This window comes from Mandrillus leucophaeus, unplaced genomic scaffold (genome assembly GCF_000951045.1).
Source record: "Mandrillus leucophaeus isolate KB7577 unplaced genomic scaffold, Mleu.le_1.0 Scaffold361, whole genome shotgun sequence".
Taxonomy (NCBI): Eukaryota; Metazoa; Chordata; class Mammalia; order Primates; family Cercopithecidae; genus Mandrillus; species Mandrillus leucophaeus.
The window spans coordinates 2,371,702-2,387,410 of NW_012103821.1; the positions used below are offsets into that span (position 1 = coordinate 2,371,702).

At 35.4% G+C, this 15,709-nt stretch overlaps 1 protein-coding gene across 2 annotated transcripts; it reads left to right on the forward strand.

Moving 5' to 3' along the window:
• The first annotated feature begins 5,193 nt into the window (after positions 1 to 5,193).
• On the forward strand, positions 5,194 to 10,288 carry FABP4 (fatty acid binding protein 4, adipocyte). Of its 2 annotated transcripts, none has more exons than XM_011989767.1 (4): positions 5,194 to 5,355; positions 7,826 to 7,998; positions 8,911 to 9,012; positions 9,511 to 9,737. In XM_011989767.1, exons 1-4 carry the CDS (start codon positions 5,283 to 5,285, stop codon positions 9,559 to 9,561), a joined length of 399 nt encoding a protein of 132 aa, XP_011845157.1. In that variant the 5' UTR covers positions 5,194 to 5,282; the 3' UTR covers positions 9,562 to 9,737. The 2 variants fall into 2 exon arrangements, with proteins under 2 accessions (XP_011845157.1, XP_011845158.1); XM_011989768.1 differs by having other exon boundaries at positions 5,219 to 5,355; positions 8,911 to 9,016; positions 9,511 to 10,288.
• Positions 10,289 to 15,709: the final 5,421 nt, after the last annotated feature.

The following is a 15,709-nucleotide window of genomic DNA, read 5'->3' on the forward strand; positions in this document are numbered from 1 at the left end:
CCTTTATAATCCACGCTGCCTAGGGCCACTGTATTCATTGTTCTAAAACTGAGATAGGAGCCCATGGAGGGGTTTAAACACATACACAAGCATTAAGCATGAATATGTAGTCTAAATCCATATCTTATTCCTTTTGTTAATTAATTTATTAATTCAAGTATTTCGTGAGGAATCAGGTGCCAGGGACTTTAAGTTATGCACAGGATAAAGTTCAGGATGGAGAAGGGAAGTCAGGAATGAGGGGAGATCGGGAATGGGGTGAGTGTATTTCTCATCTTGTATACATTACATGCTAATGAAAGGTGATAAAAGTGTAAAAAAAAATTGGAAGAGCTACAAGTGCCTTCTGTACAAAACATGCTAACATCAAGAAGACTATCAAAACAAAACTCCTTTAAAAAGGCTTTGTAGGTTACTTTGGTCCCAGGCTGGTAACTAGAATGGGAACATAGATTACAAAAGAGAGAAACAAATTATGTCTTATTTATTATTTTATTCCCTTACCCCCATGTAGTACAGTGACATAACAGGCTTGCAAAAAGATTTTTTGTAAGTTATTTGCCAGCGTGAACTTTATACAATGAAACTATGTTTGAAAATGCCAGCAGTATAATTTCTACTAGTTTTCAAGAAAGGATGACCACCAAAATTTTGGTGAAGTCCAGATTCTCTTCATTAATGCCTAGCGAGTATTTCCTTCAAACAGCATTGAGGCCAAGGTCATATAATATTGAATTAGTTTTTTCATGTGATTCTCCTTATTTTGCATTGCTTCATTCACATAGCAATCCTTCAACATTGTGATGAAAGACGATAGTAATTTGATGAACAAACATTCCATTTTCTCCACGTCAGCAACAGTAACTCTCAGGTATCAAGATAAAGATAATTTCTTTAAGAACTGAACAGTTGTTTACATTCCTGTTTATACTGCAGAGCACGAGTTTTGGGCCTCTGCATTCAATTTCTGGACAGTTTATCATCCAGAAAGAGTTCTCTACCCTACACGAGACGAAACCTAGTGGATATACATTGAGCTGCTTTTAAGGGCAATATCTCTCAGGTAAGAAACTGCCAAGCCTTGTTACTCTTAACAAGTGATCATATGAAATGTCTTCCTTTGAATTCAACTACCTTCTCACATCTTACTTGTCTCATTGCTGTTTAAGTTACCAAGGTCCTTTACTATAGGTTACTACTATTCTTGTTTATATTAACTCATTAAAAGAGCCAATAGTTGTTTCTAGAAAATTTCAGCTATGCCATTTCTCCAGCGATGACCAGGCACTGAATATGCTGATATAGAAGATGATGCTACTGGCCCACAAATATATCCTTCAAATTTTGTTGTTGTTGTTGTTGTTGTTTACAGGCGTGCTAGTGTACTCTCACTAACCCATCTAAGAACAGTTTCCTTCAGGGATTGTATTGAATACGTAATTACTTTGTATCTAACAATAAATTAATCTGAACAAAAATCTCTTCCTTAATGGACCCGGGACTTTGCTCACTAGGAACATATATCTGTATATGTCAGGGTGGCTGTGTTTGGGTGAAATTGTTCTGAAAGGTAACAGAACCAGCAGCTCCTGCAGTTTCCTGTGCTGGAAACAATCTTTTTCCTGATCTTCCTGTGGCTGTCTTCTCGTCATTCAGCTGACAGCTCAATTGTCTACCTTCTTTGACGGACTTTCCCAGATTGCCTCATCTACTACTCCAATCCTCACAGTGGCCATTACATCAGAGTACCCCATTCTGTTGGCTCTGAAACACAGCACTACCTGTGATTGGCTTATTTCATGTTTCATAAACAAGGTCTCTTTGTATATGACCTTCTCCAGTACTAGAACGTAAGCTCCATGAGAGCAAGCAAATGCCTCCCCTGGCTGGCTCACTGTTGAATCCCCATTGGTTAGCACAATGCCTGATCACATGTTGAATAAATAAGCAAAGCTTGCTGTTAGTATGGTACTTTAAAACTGCACAGCCCAAGAGAAGTATAATGTAAGCCACAGATATAATCTAAAATTTTCTTGTAGCCACATTAGGAAAGTAAAAAAGAAATAGGTTAAATTAATTTTGTAATATATTCGATTTAACCTAACATATCTAAAATGTTGTCATTTCAACATGTAATCAATGTAAGAAAATTAATAATATAGTATACATTTTTACATTGTCTTCAAAATCTGGTATATATTTTATACTAACAGTTCATCTCAATTGATCTAAATTTTCTTCTGAAACCCTTGTCCAATATTTAGATTTCATAAAATTTACAATGAAAAAGCAGATTGGCATAGTCACATTGGTTCAAACATATTTAAAAGTTTTTCAATAACTGAATTGAGGATCATTTCTTACATTTTAATTAAAATTAACTAAAATTAAACGTTCAATTTCTCAGTCATACTAGCCACATTTTAAGAGCCACATGTGACCAGAGATTACACTACCAGACAGTCAATCTCTAAAACAATAATTCACAGTAAAAAAGTCATGGAATCAACCTAAGTGTCCATCAATGGATGACTGGATAAAGACAATGTGATATATATTTACCATGGACTATCACTCAGCCATAAAAAGGAATGAGATCATTTCTTTTGCAGCAATATAGGTAAAACTGGAGACCATTATCTTAAGTGAAATAAATCAGAAACAGAAAGTCAAATGCCACATATTCTCACTTATAAGTGGGAGCTAAACAATGTGTACACACAGACATGCAGAGTGGAATAATAGACAACTGGAGACTCCAAAAGGTGGGAAGGTGGGAGGGGGCAAGGGATAAGAAATCACCTATTGGGGCTGGGCACGGTGGCTCACGCCTGCAATCCCAGCACTTTGGGAGACTGAGGCGAGTGGATCACCTGAGGTCAGGAGTTCGAGACCAGCCTGGCCAACATGGCAAAACCCTGTCTCAACTAAAAATACAAAAAAAGAAAAAAGAAAAATTGGCCAGGCGCGGTGGCTCACGCCTGTAATCCCAGCACTTTCGGAGGTCAAGGTGGATGGATCACGAAGTCAGGAGATTGAGACCATCCTGGTGAACACAGTGAAACCCCGTCTCTACTAAAAATACAAAAAATAAAAATAAAAAAAAATTAGCCGGGCGTGGTGGCGGGCGCCTGTAGTCCCAGCTTCTCAGGAGGCTGAGGCAGAAGAATGGCGTGAACCTGGGAGGCAACGGAGCTTGCAGTGAGCGGAGATTGCACCACTGCACTCCAGCCTGGGAGACAGACTGGAGACTCTGTCTCAAAAAGAAAAAGAAAAAAGAAAAATTATCCAGGCATGGTGGTGGGTGCCTGTAATCCCAGCTACTAGGGAGGCTGAGGTAGGAGAATCGCTTGAATACGGGAGGCAGAGGTTGCAGTGAGCCAAGATCGTGCCACTGCATTCCAGCCTGGGCAATAAAGTCAAAACTCCATCAAAAAAAGAAGAAAGAAAAGAAAGAAAGGAAATAAAGGAAGGAAGGCAGGCAGGCAGGAAGGAAGGAAGGAAGGAAGGAAAGAAGGAAAGAAGGAAAGAAATTACCAATTGGGTACAATATACACTATTTGGGTGATGGTTACACTAAAAGTCCAGACTTTATTACTACTCAATATACATAGGTAACAAAAATGCACATGTAGTCCTAAATCTATAGAAACAAAAATTTTTAAAAACCAAATTGCAGTGTTACAATACACAAAGTATGTATTCAAATTCAATCATTTAAAAACCTGTCTGAAGAAAATTAATTTAAAACATTATCAAAAACATCCCTCTATTAAGATTTGTCACTTTTAGTTACTTTCCATCTGAACGGTCTTATTCAATGGGAAACAGGTGGATCACTAAAAGCAAGCCTACCTGATGGCACATCACCACAGTCTATGTATCTATGCAACAGTCCAGAGTAGATGAGCGTTATTACTGTGCCATTAACAAATGCAAAACCTAACTTTATCAGGCTTTCATAGCAACTTGCTTTCCTACAGAAAATCCTGTTGCTTACAGAATTTCCTGCCACAAACATTTTTGGGAAGCCGTCAGGATACTTACACAGGCTTGTGAATCAATCATATGCTCAGCAGGTACTGTTCAGTGGGATACACAGTGTAGCAATACATCACTCTGAAATATTTCAGTTTCTTTTTTTTCCCCCTAAATCTGGGTAAGTTCGTGGGAATTTGCAGCACATGCGAACATCTTCCATCATTCTTGCATGGGGCAAAGGCAATTGAAAACCACGATTACTTTAGAAAACTAGTGTCACAAATTGGTCACTGTATAAAAGAAGGATATTGGTTTTGGTAGCTTGCGACCACACCATTTCTGATCTGAATAAATTCGGAACTTATGACACAGTTCAGAAATTGAATGCACTTTCTCAGTATGAGGAAAGTATTTTAGAATGAGGCCCATTTTTCAAAGGATCTGTGGAAATCAATGCTATGCTCTCATTTAGGAGATGGAAAGAGTGAGGTTACATTATCATTTTGATGAAATCTACAGTCCAGATTACTGGTGGATGAATTGAAAGTACTTTTTTATTCATATAAAGCATTTGAAATCAGAAATCTGGAGTACTTTCAAATCCTATTATTTATTTTGTTTTCATTGCCAGGTAATTCCTGAGACAGTACTGCCCCAAAGAGCCTTTGCAATTATGTAAGAATCTCTGAGGCAGTTCTTATGTTCCGCAATTCAAAAGAACCACATAACTGCAATTTAAATACCTCCTCCCCCAAAATAAGGTCAAAGTTTATCTCAAAATAATTTCCCCTTTCTACACTGGGATAAATATGTATAGGAATAATAGAAAATATGTATGGCAATTCCTCAATCCAAAAGAACCACATAACTACAATTTAAATACCCTCCCCCAAAATAAGGTCAAAGTTTATCTCAAAATAATTTCCCCTCTCTACACTGGGATAAATATGTATAGGAATAATAGGGGGAAATTCAGTGCACTGAGCATTAAGCTGTCAAAACAGGAATGTTTAAAATATCCTGTTAGTGGTTTAAAAATAATTTGTACTCTAAGTCCAATGACTATTTGCCAGGGAGAACCAAAGTTGAGAAATGTCTATTAAAAACATGACTCAGAGAAAAAAATGCACAGGCCGGTAATGAAGGAAATGATTGGCTATCATTCCCAATTGGTCATTCCTAAGATCACATGTTCTGAGCACCTTTAAAAGGAAGTTATCTGGACTCCAGAGGGTCACAGCACTCTCTTGAAAACTGCAGCTTCCTTTCTCACCTTGAAGAATAATCCTAGAACTTACAAAATGTGTGATGCTTTTGTAGGTACCTGGAAACTTGTCTCCAGTGAAAACTTTGATGATTATATGAAAGAAGTAGGTAAGGAAATGCATTGTGGAATGACTGGATTTATAATATTTTCTTTTGGGAACAAGAGTTTATAGCTGTGTTTATAGCAATGTCTGGAAGCCCTGGCCAGAAATGAAAATGCTGCTTTCTATAGAAAGGCTGCACACATAGCAAGTGATAATCATTTGTTTATAGAGAAATTCTGAACCAAAGCTACAACTAATGCTTCCTGAAGGTGTACCAATATTAAAAAGTGTCTAAATTGAATGTTTATGGCCTTTAAAAATGATAAGATTTGACTTTAATTGCAAAACTTGGGTATCCTTGGTTTACTTAGCTCTTTGCCTATTTCTCTTTCATCCCCTTTTGCATATAAAATAAGCAATAACTTGGAAAAAAGTTAGTATGCAATAATTTTCATTTGAAACTGAAAGCACTCTAGCTCCCTTAATGCAATGTTCTTTTTCAATAACTGTATGTTAGCCAATTCTTTTCTTGTCTCAATGTTAATCTATTAAAATATGTGGTTGTTTTATGATAGACAAAAATTTTAATTTCAGAAATATGTTTCTTAAACAACTTAAATACTTCCTTTGACTAGAAATGACATAGGATGCCATAGAATTATCAACCAATTTAAAAGGAGAATGTTACGTACATAACATACCTCTTCTTTGATAGTAGAGGTGTTTAATTTTTTAGATGCTATTAACATTGTCAGCATGTCATTGGATGAACGTCTCTCAGATAACAATGGAGGTAAAGTAGAAGAGACAACGTCTGTCTCAGGCAGCTTCTACTTTGAAAGCCTTTCTCCCTCAACCCCAGGCATGACAGTCCATGAAAGTCAGAACTGGGGTTAGCAAACTGGGGAGGAATTTTATGCAATCTTAGGGTTTAAAACGTAATTATTAAATCTCAAAACACTTAACCCTCCTGTAAATTATACAGTATATACTTTTTTGCTTGTCTGTAACTATGTTTCTTGTTTTTAGATGATAGGAAAATTGGTGACTTTAGCATGAGAGAGACTTTCTAGGATAAACTAGAGTGATTCAATAAACTAATTAATATGCACGGATGCAGAAATGCCAGGATTTGGGGTCATTTAACTATTTATTTCTAGAAAAATTTTATACTTTTAATATTTATATTTTCTAATAACACTGTGTTTTTAAATTATAAAGGACTGATGATAATTAAAGTCAATAAAACACCTTCTGCATGAAATTGAGGATGAGTGAACAGGTATTGTTTTCATCAGTCACATAAAAGCAAAATCAAGCAAATGGAGACTATGGTTTTTCCCAAGGTCAGCCATTCTAGAATCACACTCAGTTTTGCCTCCATTCACGAAGCGGACTCACTCCATACATTTAATGTTATATTTTGTAACAGAGCCAGGACTTGAAGACACACCTGTGGCCATTTTTCAGACAGACAGTGAAATCAGAGCCTCAGAATTACTTATTTTGCACCATGTGTCTCTCCCAGTTCTTCCCAATTTCTAACCTTTGGTTGCCTTTAGTCAAAGAAAGAGTTTAGATTTACATGCACATGTTTAAAAAATTCAACACATCTATGACTAATAAATTCTGCATGACATACACAGTGACAGCAAGTTACTGCTATGTTTGGCTGTAAATTATTCATTCCATACCTTGCACAAGACAATATATTCTCCTTTTTAAGAAAGAAAAGTTCACAACTTAAGTGATTGGAAATCTAAGTATTGGCTTCTAACCTATTCTAAACTAAGAAACATTGATTTCTTAAATGTTAAAGTTTTCACAATTTGATGACTAGTCCCTTTTTAAATATCCCCTATAAATTATTAGGAATGATATCACCATTCTAAAATGTTATAAATGTAGGAAACATTTTGCCTTTTGTATAAATTCATCAAAATCTTCATCTCATGGTGGAGTAATTTGAGAAAGAAGCACAGAAAAGTAGACTTGGCAACAAATGCTATGAAATGTGACTTTTGTACACTCAAAACTGACAAACATTTAACTAAATAACTCTACATTAACCCCCAAAATTCTGTTGAAAATTCTGTCTTTGTGCCTTCTTAAATGTAATATTGAGTATCTAAGATGGAATGGTCAACTATTTATTAAGAGAGAAAAACAATAGTGGCTAACATTTTAAATATATATCTTCCCAAGGATTTTTGTTGAAAATAAACAATGGGTCTCCTGAGAAGGTGTATCCAGACCAGAGAAAGGGAAATTTAAAGAATAGGCCTACACCTACTGTTTCTCAGAGGTTGTGTTTGTGTGTGTGTGTGTGTGTGTGTGTGGTTTTGTGTGTGTGTGTGTGTGTTTAAGTATTAACCTGATTTTATCTGCAGGCGCTGTTTAAATTAGGCCTTTAAGAAACTCACTGTGTCTTTTTCCTCTTACACATGCACCTGTGGGCAGACACACATTGTCTGGCTTGGCTAAGTACGTGACAGAAAATGTCAACCTGACATCTTTTCTCTTCCTAACTGTAGGAGTGGGCTTTGCCACCAGGAAAGTGGCAGGCATGGCCAAACCTAACATGATCATCAGTGTGAATGGGGATGTGATCACCATTAAATCCGAAAGTACCTTTAAAAATACTGAGATTTCCTTCAAACTGGGTCAGGAATTTGACGAAGTCACCGCAGATGACAGGAAAGTCAAGGTGAGAAATAAGGAACTGGCACAGAGTACATGCCTGGTTTCTAAATCACCACTGCTTATTAGAAATCATTTTATGATAAAAGGAGGAAAACCATTCTATCATAAGCCAAAGATCCCTGAACTCCTACATCTAAACGGTGTTTCCTTACATATAGAGTTGGTGAATTTTTCCCCATTTTCTTAAGTTGCCCTCATGTTAAAAAATTATTATTATTTTTAGAGACAGGGTCTCACTCTGTCAACCAGGCTGCAGTGACATGGCTCAATCATATCTCACTACAGCCTTGAATTCCTGGGCTCAGGTGTTTCTCCCACTTCAGCCTCCGGAGTAGCTGGTAACACAGCTGTGTGCCATCACACCCAGCTAATTTTTTATTTTTTTTGTAGAGACAGAATTTTACTATGTTGCCCAGGCTGGTCTCAAACTCCTGGCCTCAAGCAATCCTCCTGCCTTGGCCTCCCTAAGTGCTGGAATTACAGTTGTGAGCCACCACACCTGGCCTGTCTCCATATTAACAAAAAATGATTAACATAATTTATTTGAGTCATACAATACATAGAGTATTTCAAGTAAATTAAAATATTACAATAATGTAAGAGAATGTTTAGAAAAATGGAAGAAAGAAATAGAGAAACCACCCATACTACTATCATCTCAATGTAAATTTCTTTTTTATATTCCTTCACAATATTTTTCCAATTATGTAATTTGTATAACACTCTGGGCATAACGTATCTATAAGTGGTTATGTTGTTGGTTTTGAGACTCATTTTTTTTTCTTGTTGCAATATATTCTTGTCATTTAGAATTACTAATTACCTCAAAATATTCCTTTGAACAAAGACACCGTATTTTAAATTTTATTTTCTGCCTCCATATGCAAATTGTAATCACATTTTCTTATGCCTACAGAGCACCATAACCTTAGATGGGGGTGTCCTGGTACATGTGCAGAAATGGGATGGAAAATCAACCACCATAAAGAGAAAACGAGAGGATGACAAACTGGTGATCGTGAGTATCTTCTGGCTACTTAAATCTGGATCTTACTGCTAGGTCATCTCATGATCACTATTCCACTTAAGGAAACAGATTTTCCTTTTGATTATCTAAAACAGAAAGATGATTTTATTGGAATTATGCTTCCACTCTGTCATTTGCCCTTCATGCTTTTGAGCTCAACAAGGGCATGCTGTCTTCTAGGAAGCATTCTCTGCCTGCTTCCAGGCATCCTAAGGCTGTCTCCAGTGATGCCCCCACCACACTGTATTATCTATCTCTGCTTATGTTTCTCACTCACCATACAGATTTTAAGGCACCTGGAGGGGAAAACTTGTATTTTCCTGGTCTTTGTAACTCCCTATCTTATTACAACATATGGGTACATACATAGGAGTCCAGAAATGAATACCTTTTGAAGGAATATTGTTTTATTCCCAACATTGAGAGATACAATAAATAAATCCATAGTTTAGTCCCGGTGATTGACCAAGAATTGTTTTCTGTGTCTAGGAATGCATCATGAAAGGCGTCACTTCCACCAGAGTTTATGAGAGAGCATAAGCCAAGAGGCGTTGACCTGGACTGAAGTTTGCATTGAACTCTACAACATTCTGTTGGATATATTGTTCAAAAAGATGTTGTTGTTTTCCATGATTTAGCAAGCAACTAATTTGCTCCCAAGCTGATTTTATTCAATATGGTTATGCTAGTTAAATAAACTTTTTTTAGATTTAGAAGGTGATATAATGATGTATTCATTGTGCTTATGATATATTCTTAGTCATAATTGAGTGAAGGAAATGGGAAATTTGCATTATTGTTTTGTTCTGATATAAATAATAAAATCTTTCATAATAATTCAAGGTAAAGAGGGATATCTATGAATTTCCCTAGGTAGGAGATAACAAGTATGTACCATTACTAAATATTAAATCTTTCTTTATCATAGCTATAGTTAAGTAGGTGTATCTCAGAAACCTACGGTAGTTTTACATGTAGTGAAATTGTCCACAGCCAGCTGGCCCAAGTGCTCACGTTTTATACCTGCTCTGTCTTAGTGCATTGCAAGAGAGGAGTATATACAGTAGTTCCCCCTTATCCACAGGGTTACATTCCAAGACCCCCAGTGGGTGACTGAAACCACAGATAGTACCAAATCCTATATATACTCTGTTTTTTTTCTATACATATATACCTACAATAAAGTTTAATTTTTAAATTAGGCACCATAACTAATAAAACAGAACAGTTATAACAATATACTATAATGAAAGTTATGTGTATGTGATCTCTCTTTCTCTCTCTCTCTCAAAATATTTTGAATATCTCTCCAGAATTCAGTGCAAATAATTCCATCATATTCATTTCAGAAAAGTGACAATAGTCTTGTACATGAGTAGATTCAAATTTTATTGCCATGGTTTCCAAACTTTTCTTTTTCCCACCAGTAAAATTTTTGATTCAAATAAAATATCCAAGGGATTTCAGCTTATAAAATACACAAAAGTGATAATGAGTTTTCCAAGGTACTGTGTGTGTGAATGTGCATGTCTGTGTATGTGTCATCTGTATGTTTTTCCCACCTCTTGTAGAAGTTACAAAGCACCTTTCCAGATTATTGAGATTTCCTGTACATAGACTGAAATTTACAAATCACATGCTTACATTTAATAGTAAGACAAAATCTGCCGAAGTATATGTTGCCGTTAATATAATTCTGTTTGTGATTCTCTCTTTAAAAATAAGTCCAAAGGTTTTCATTTTCTGCATACTTATCCTATACATAACACCACGATATGGAGAGGCCAGAAGAGGTGGACTAGTTCCCTGACTATAAGCATTTATTTTTCTATAAGAACATAGAGTTAGACTCTCACTTTGGGTTTGAGGAAACTTAAATAGAGAAGATGTATAAGCATATGTTAGGACAATTCTTGGTAAACAAATACTTATTAAGCACTAATGATGGTGCCAGGCACTTTGCAAGCTTTAAATCATTTGTCATCAAAATAATCTGATGGGAGGATTTGGATTTCTGTTTACAGATAAAGAAATTGAGGCACAGAGCTTAACATCATAAAACCAAGTAAGAAATAGATATAAGAATCTGAAATTCAAGAGAGCTATCCTGTCTTGAATATAGACCTGGAAGCCGTAAGTGTCCAAGTGGTAACTTCAGTCAGAAAATGTCATAAAGTGAATCTGAAGAGGATTCTGGAAGATAGCAGAGTAGGATGAGCAGGAATATGTCTTCCTACCTAGACAAAAAATGCACAGGCAGAATCTGTCTAATGCATCTATTTTGAAACTCTGAAATCTATTGAATCCTTGCAATATTCAGGGGAAGTCTTGGATGGTAAGTTGCAGTTAATTTTGGTCAATTTCAGCTCTTAATCCAGTTGCAGATACTCACACCCACCCACAACCCTTATAGGAGACAGCTGTGCACATGTCCCTGGAGCAGCTTGCAGTCATCTTGCAGGAAGTAGGATGGGAAGTAAGAACCAAGTTTTCCAAATGTTATGGATCTGTGTTTTGATTAATGATTGCTGCTTCTCATCACAGAAGTGCAGACACATTGGCCAGCAGCTATTGTTGCACACACACACACACACACACACACACACACACACACACACAAAACACCCCTTATTGTTGTAAGTCATTTCTTCTTGGGCTGAAGTAGCTTCCAGTGTATTTAAAAAGTCAGCTCCTTCCCTGCATCCCACATCATATATGTTTTTCTTTTTTCCTTTTAAGCTCCAGACATTAAAGACTAGGACATTCAAGCAACCACATATGCGACGAAAATTAAAAAGTCAGCATGCATACGTAAGGAAGTCACAGGCTCAGAAAAAACCTGAGAAGACCTTAAGTTTATTCCTTAGGCTAACTCTGAAGATAGATAGCCTACAACAATAAGAAATTAAACAAAACAAAAACAGCAGTTCCTCAAGTGGGGAAGAATCTGATTACCAGAGTTATCACAATATTAGATTCAGATATTCAGTTTTCAACAAAAAAAAATCACAAGACATATAAAGTAATGGGAAAGTATGGCCCATTCAAAAAGTAAATTAATACACCAACAAAAACTCTTCTTGAGAAAGACCAGATGGTAACCTATTAGACAAAGACTTTAAAATTACTTCCTTAAATATGCTCAAAGAATTAAAGGATGATGTAGAGAAAGTCAAGAAAATGAGGAATAGACAAAAGAAATTAACAGTAAATAAATAGAAAACCAAAGAGTAAACCAATGGAAAATCTAGAGCTGAAAAGTACAACAATGGAAATAAAAAATCCACTAGCAGGATTCAAAGACATATTTGAGCAGATAGCAAAAAGAATCAGTGCCAGTGAAGACAGGGCAATGAAAATTACTGAGTTTGAGGAACTTTTTTTAAAAAAATCAAGAAAAATGAACAGAGCCTAAGGAACATGTGGGACACCATCAAGCAGACTAACATATGCATTGAGAGAGTCTCAGAAGGAGAAGAGAGAGAAAGAGGCAGAGAGAATAAGAAATAATGACCAAAAACTTCCCAAATTTGGTGAAAGGCATGACTATAAACATCAAAGAGGCTCAACAAATTTCAACTAGAATGAACTCAAAGAGACCCATATTGAGATACATTCTAATCAAACAAAAAGCCAAAGATGAGAGAATCTTGAAAGCAGCAAGAGAGAAGCAACTCACCATATTCAAGGGATTCTTAATAAGATTATAAGCAGATTTTTTTACTGGAAACTTTGGATGTCAGAAGGCATTAGGCTGATAATATATTCAAAATGCTAAAATAAAAGAAAACTGTCAACCAAGAATCCTGTATTAGGCAAAACCATCTTTCAAAGTGAAGGTACAATTAAGACTTCCCCAGAAAAAAAAAGCTGAAGGAGTTTGTTACTCTTAGACCTACCCTACAAGATGCCCTACAAATGCAAAAGGAAGTCCTGCAGGTTGAAATGAAAGAACACTCCATAGTAACTTAAAGCCATATGAAGAAATAAAGATCTTGATAAAGGTAAATATGTGAGCAATTCTAAAATCTAGTATTGTAGTAACAACAGTTTGTAACTCCACTTTTTATTTTCTACATTATTTAAAAGACTCTACATTTTTAGTCTAAAACTGAAAATATTTAGATTTTTAGTCTAAAAACTAACATTATTTTAGCTTTGGTTTGTGACTCTATATTTTGTTTTTTACATAAAGAAACTGATGCATTTTTAACATTATGGTTTTTGTCTTTGGACACACAATGTATGAAACTGTAATTTTGTGACATGAATAATTGAACCAGATAGGAGAGAATTGTAAATAAGCAGAATGTTTATATGTTACTGAAGTTAAATTGGTATAAATTCAAATTAGAGTGTTATAACTTTAGGGTGTTAAATATAATCCCCATGGTAACCAGAAAAATATAGCTATAGAATATACACAAAAAGGAATAAGAAGCAAATTAAAGTGTTCATATAAAACAACCAAGTAAACACAAAATAAGACAGTAATGCAGAAGACGAAATGCAAAAAGTTATAATGCATATAGTAAACAAACAGCAAATGACAGAAGTAAGTGAATGGATTAAACTCTCCAATCAAAAGGTAGAGATTGTCAGAATAAAGTTTTAAAAAATGATCCAACTGTACACTGTCTACAAGAGACTTATTTTAGACCCAAAGACAAAAATAGATTGATAATAAAAGAATGGAAAAATAAATTTCATGCAAATGGTAACCAAAAGAGAACAGGGATTGGTATACTAATATCAGAAGAAACAGACTTCAAATAAAAAAAAATTACACAGAAGAGACAAAGAAGGGCTATATATATCAAGGAAAGTTTCAGTACATCTAGAAGGTATAACAATTATAAATATTTACTCACCTAATGACAATAAAAACCAAACAGAAAAACAAACATTTCTACAGTAATAGTTGGAGATTTCAGTAATACCCTCTTCCTCCAACCCCCATGGATACAACAACCAGACAGAAGACAAGTAAATAAATAGAGGATTTAAACAACACAGTAAACCAACTAGATACAACAGACATATATAGAACACTCCACCAAATAACAGCAGCATACACATTCTTCTTAACTGTAAATGAAAAGTTTCCCAAGATAGACCATATGTTAGGCCACAAACTAAGTCTCAATAGATGTTACAGGATAGATAATATGCACAGTATCTTCATGAAGTCAATAACAAGTAAAACTAAAAAATTCACAAAATTGTGCAAATTAAGCAATACTCTTAAAAAAACTTTTAAGATCAAGGGTACAAGTTCAAGTTTGTTACATCAGTAAACTTGTGTTATTGGGGTTTGTTGAACAGATTATTTCATTAGCTAGATATTACGCCTAGTACTCATTAGTTATTTTTCCTGATCTTCTTTCTTCTCTCACCCTCCACCCTCTGAAAGGCCCCAGTGTGCATTGTTCCCCTATATGTGTCCATGTGCAACACACTTTTAATATGTGAATCAAAGAATTAATCAAAAGGGAAGTGTGAAAAGACTTAGAATTGAATAAAAATGAAAACACAACATACCAAAACTTACGGGGTACAGTGAAAGTAGTGCTCTGGAGGAAATGTAGAGCTATAAATACTTAAATTAGCAAACAAGAAAGATCTCAAATAAAAAATGTAACTTTACAACTTAATGAACTGAGAAAGAACAAAATAAACTCAAAGCTAGCAGAAGTCAGAAAATAATAAAAATTGGAGCAGAGATATACAAAGTAGAGATATAGAAAACAGTAGGAAAAAATCAATGAAACCGAGTTAGTTCTTTGAAAAGATTTAAAAAAAATTGACAGAGCCAGGTGCAGTGACTCACGCATGTAATCTCAGCACTTTGGGAGGCCAAGGTGGGCAGATCACTTGAGGTCAGGAGTTCAAGACCAGCCTGGCCAACATGGTGAAATGCCATCTTTACTATGTGTGTGGAGGCATACACCTGTAGTCCCAGCTACTCGGGAGGCTAAGGCTGGACAATCGCTTGAACCTGGGAGGCTGAGGTTGCAGTGACCCAAGATTACAACATTGCACTCCAGGCTGTGTGACAGTGAGACTCCATCTCAAAAAAAAAAAAAAAAAAAAAAATTGGCAAATTTTTAGATAAATGGACTAAGAATAAAAAAGAGGGAAAACTCAAATTATTAAAATCAGAAATGGAAGTTAGCATATTACTACCAATTCTACAGAAATAAAAATAATTAGAAGAGAGAACTCTGAAAAATTGCACACAAATGAAATAACCTTATGAAATGGACAGATTTTGAGAAACACAAAACTTATCAAGATTAAATTATAAAGAAATAAATTTAAAAATCTGAACAGACCCATAGCTAGCAAGGAAATTAAATCAAAAAATCTTTCAAAAAAGAAAATCCCTTGACCTCCTGGCTTCACAGGTGAATTTTGCCAACTATTTAAAGAATAACTAACATCAATTCTTCTCAAAGGTTTTTCAAACTATTGAAGAGAAGGAGACACTTTCTAACTCATTATATGAAACCAGCATTATCCTGATACCAAATCCAGATGGAAACGCTACAAGAAAATAAAACTACAGAGTAATATCCCTTAGGAACATTGATGCAAAATCTTCAAGAAAGTACCAGCAACACAACTAAGCAGGATTTATTCCTGGAATTCAAGGATGGCTCAAAATATAACAATTGATTGACATAAT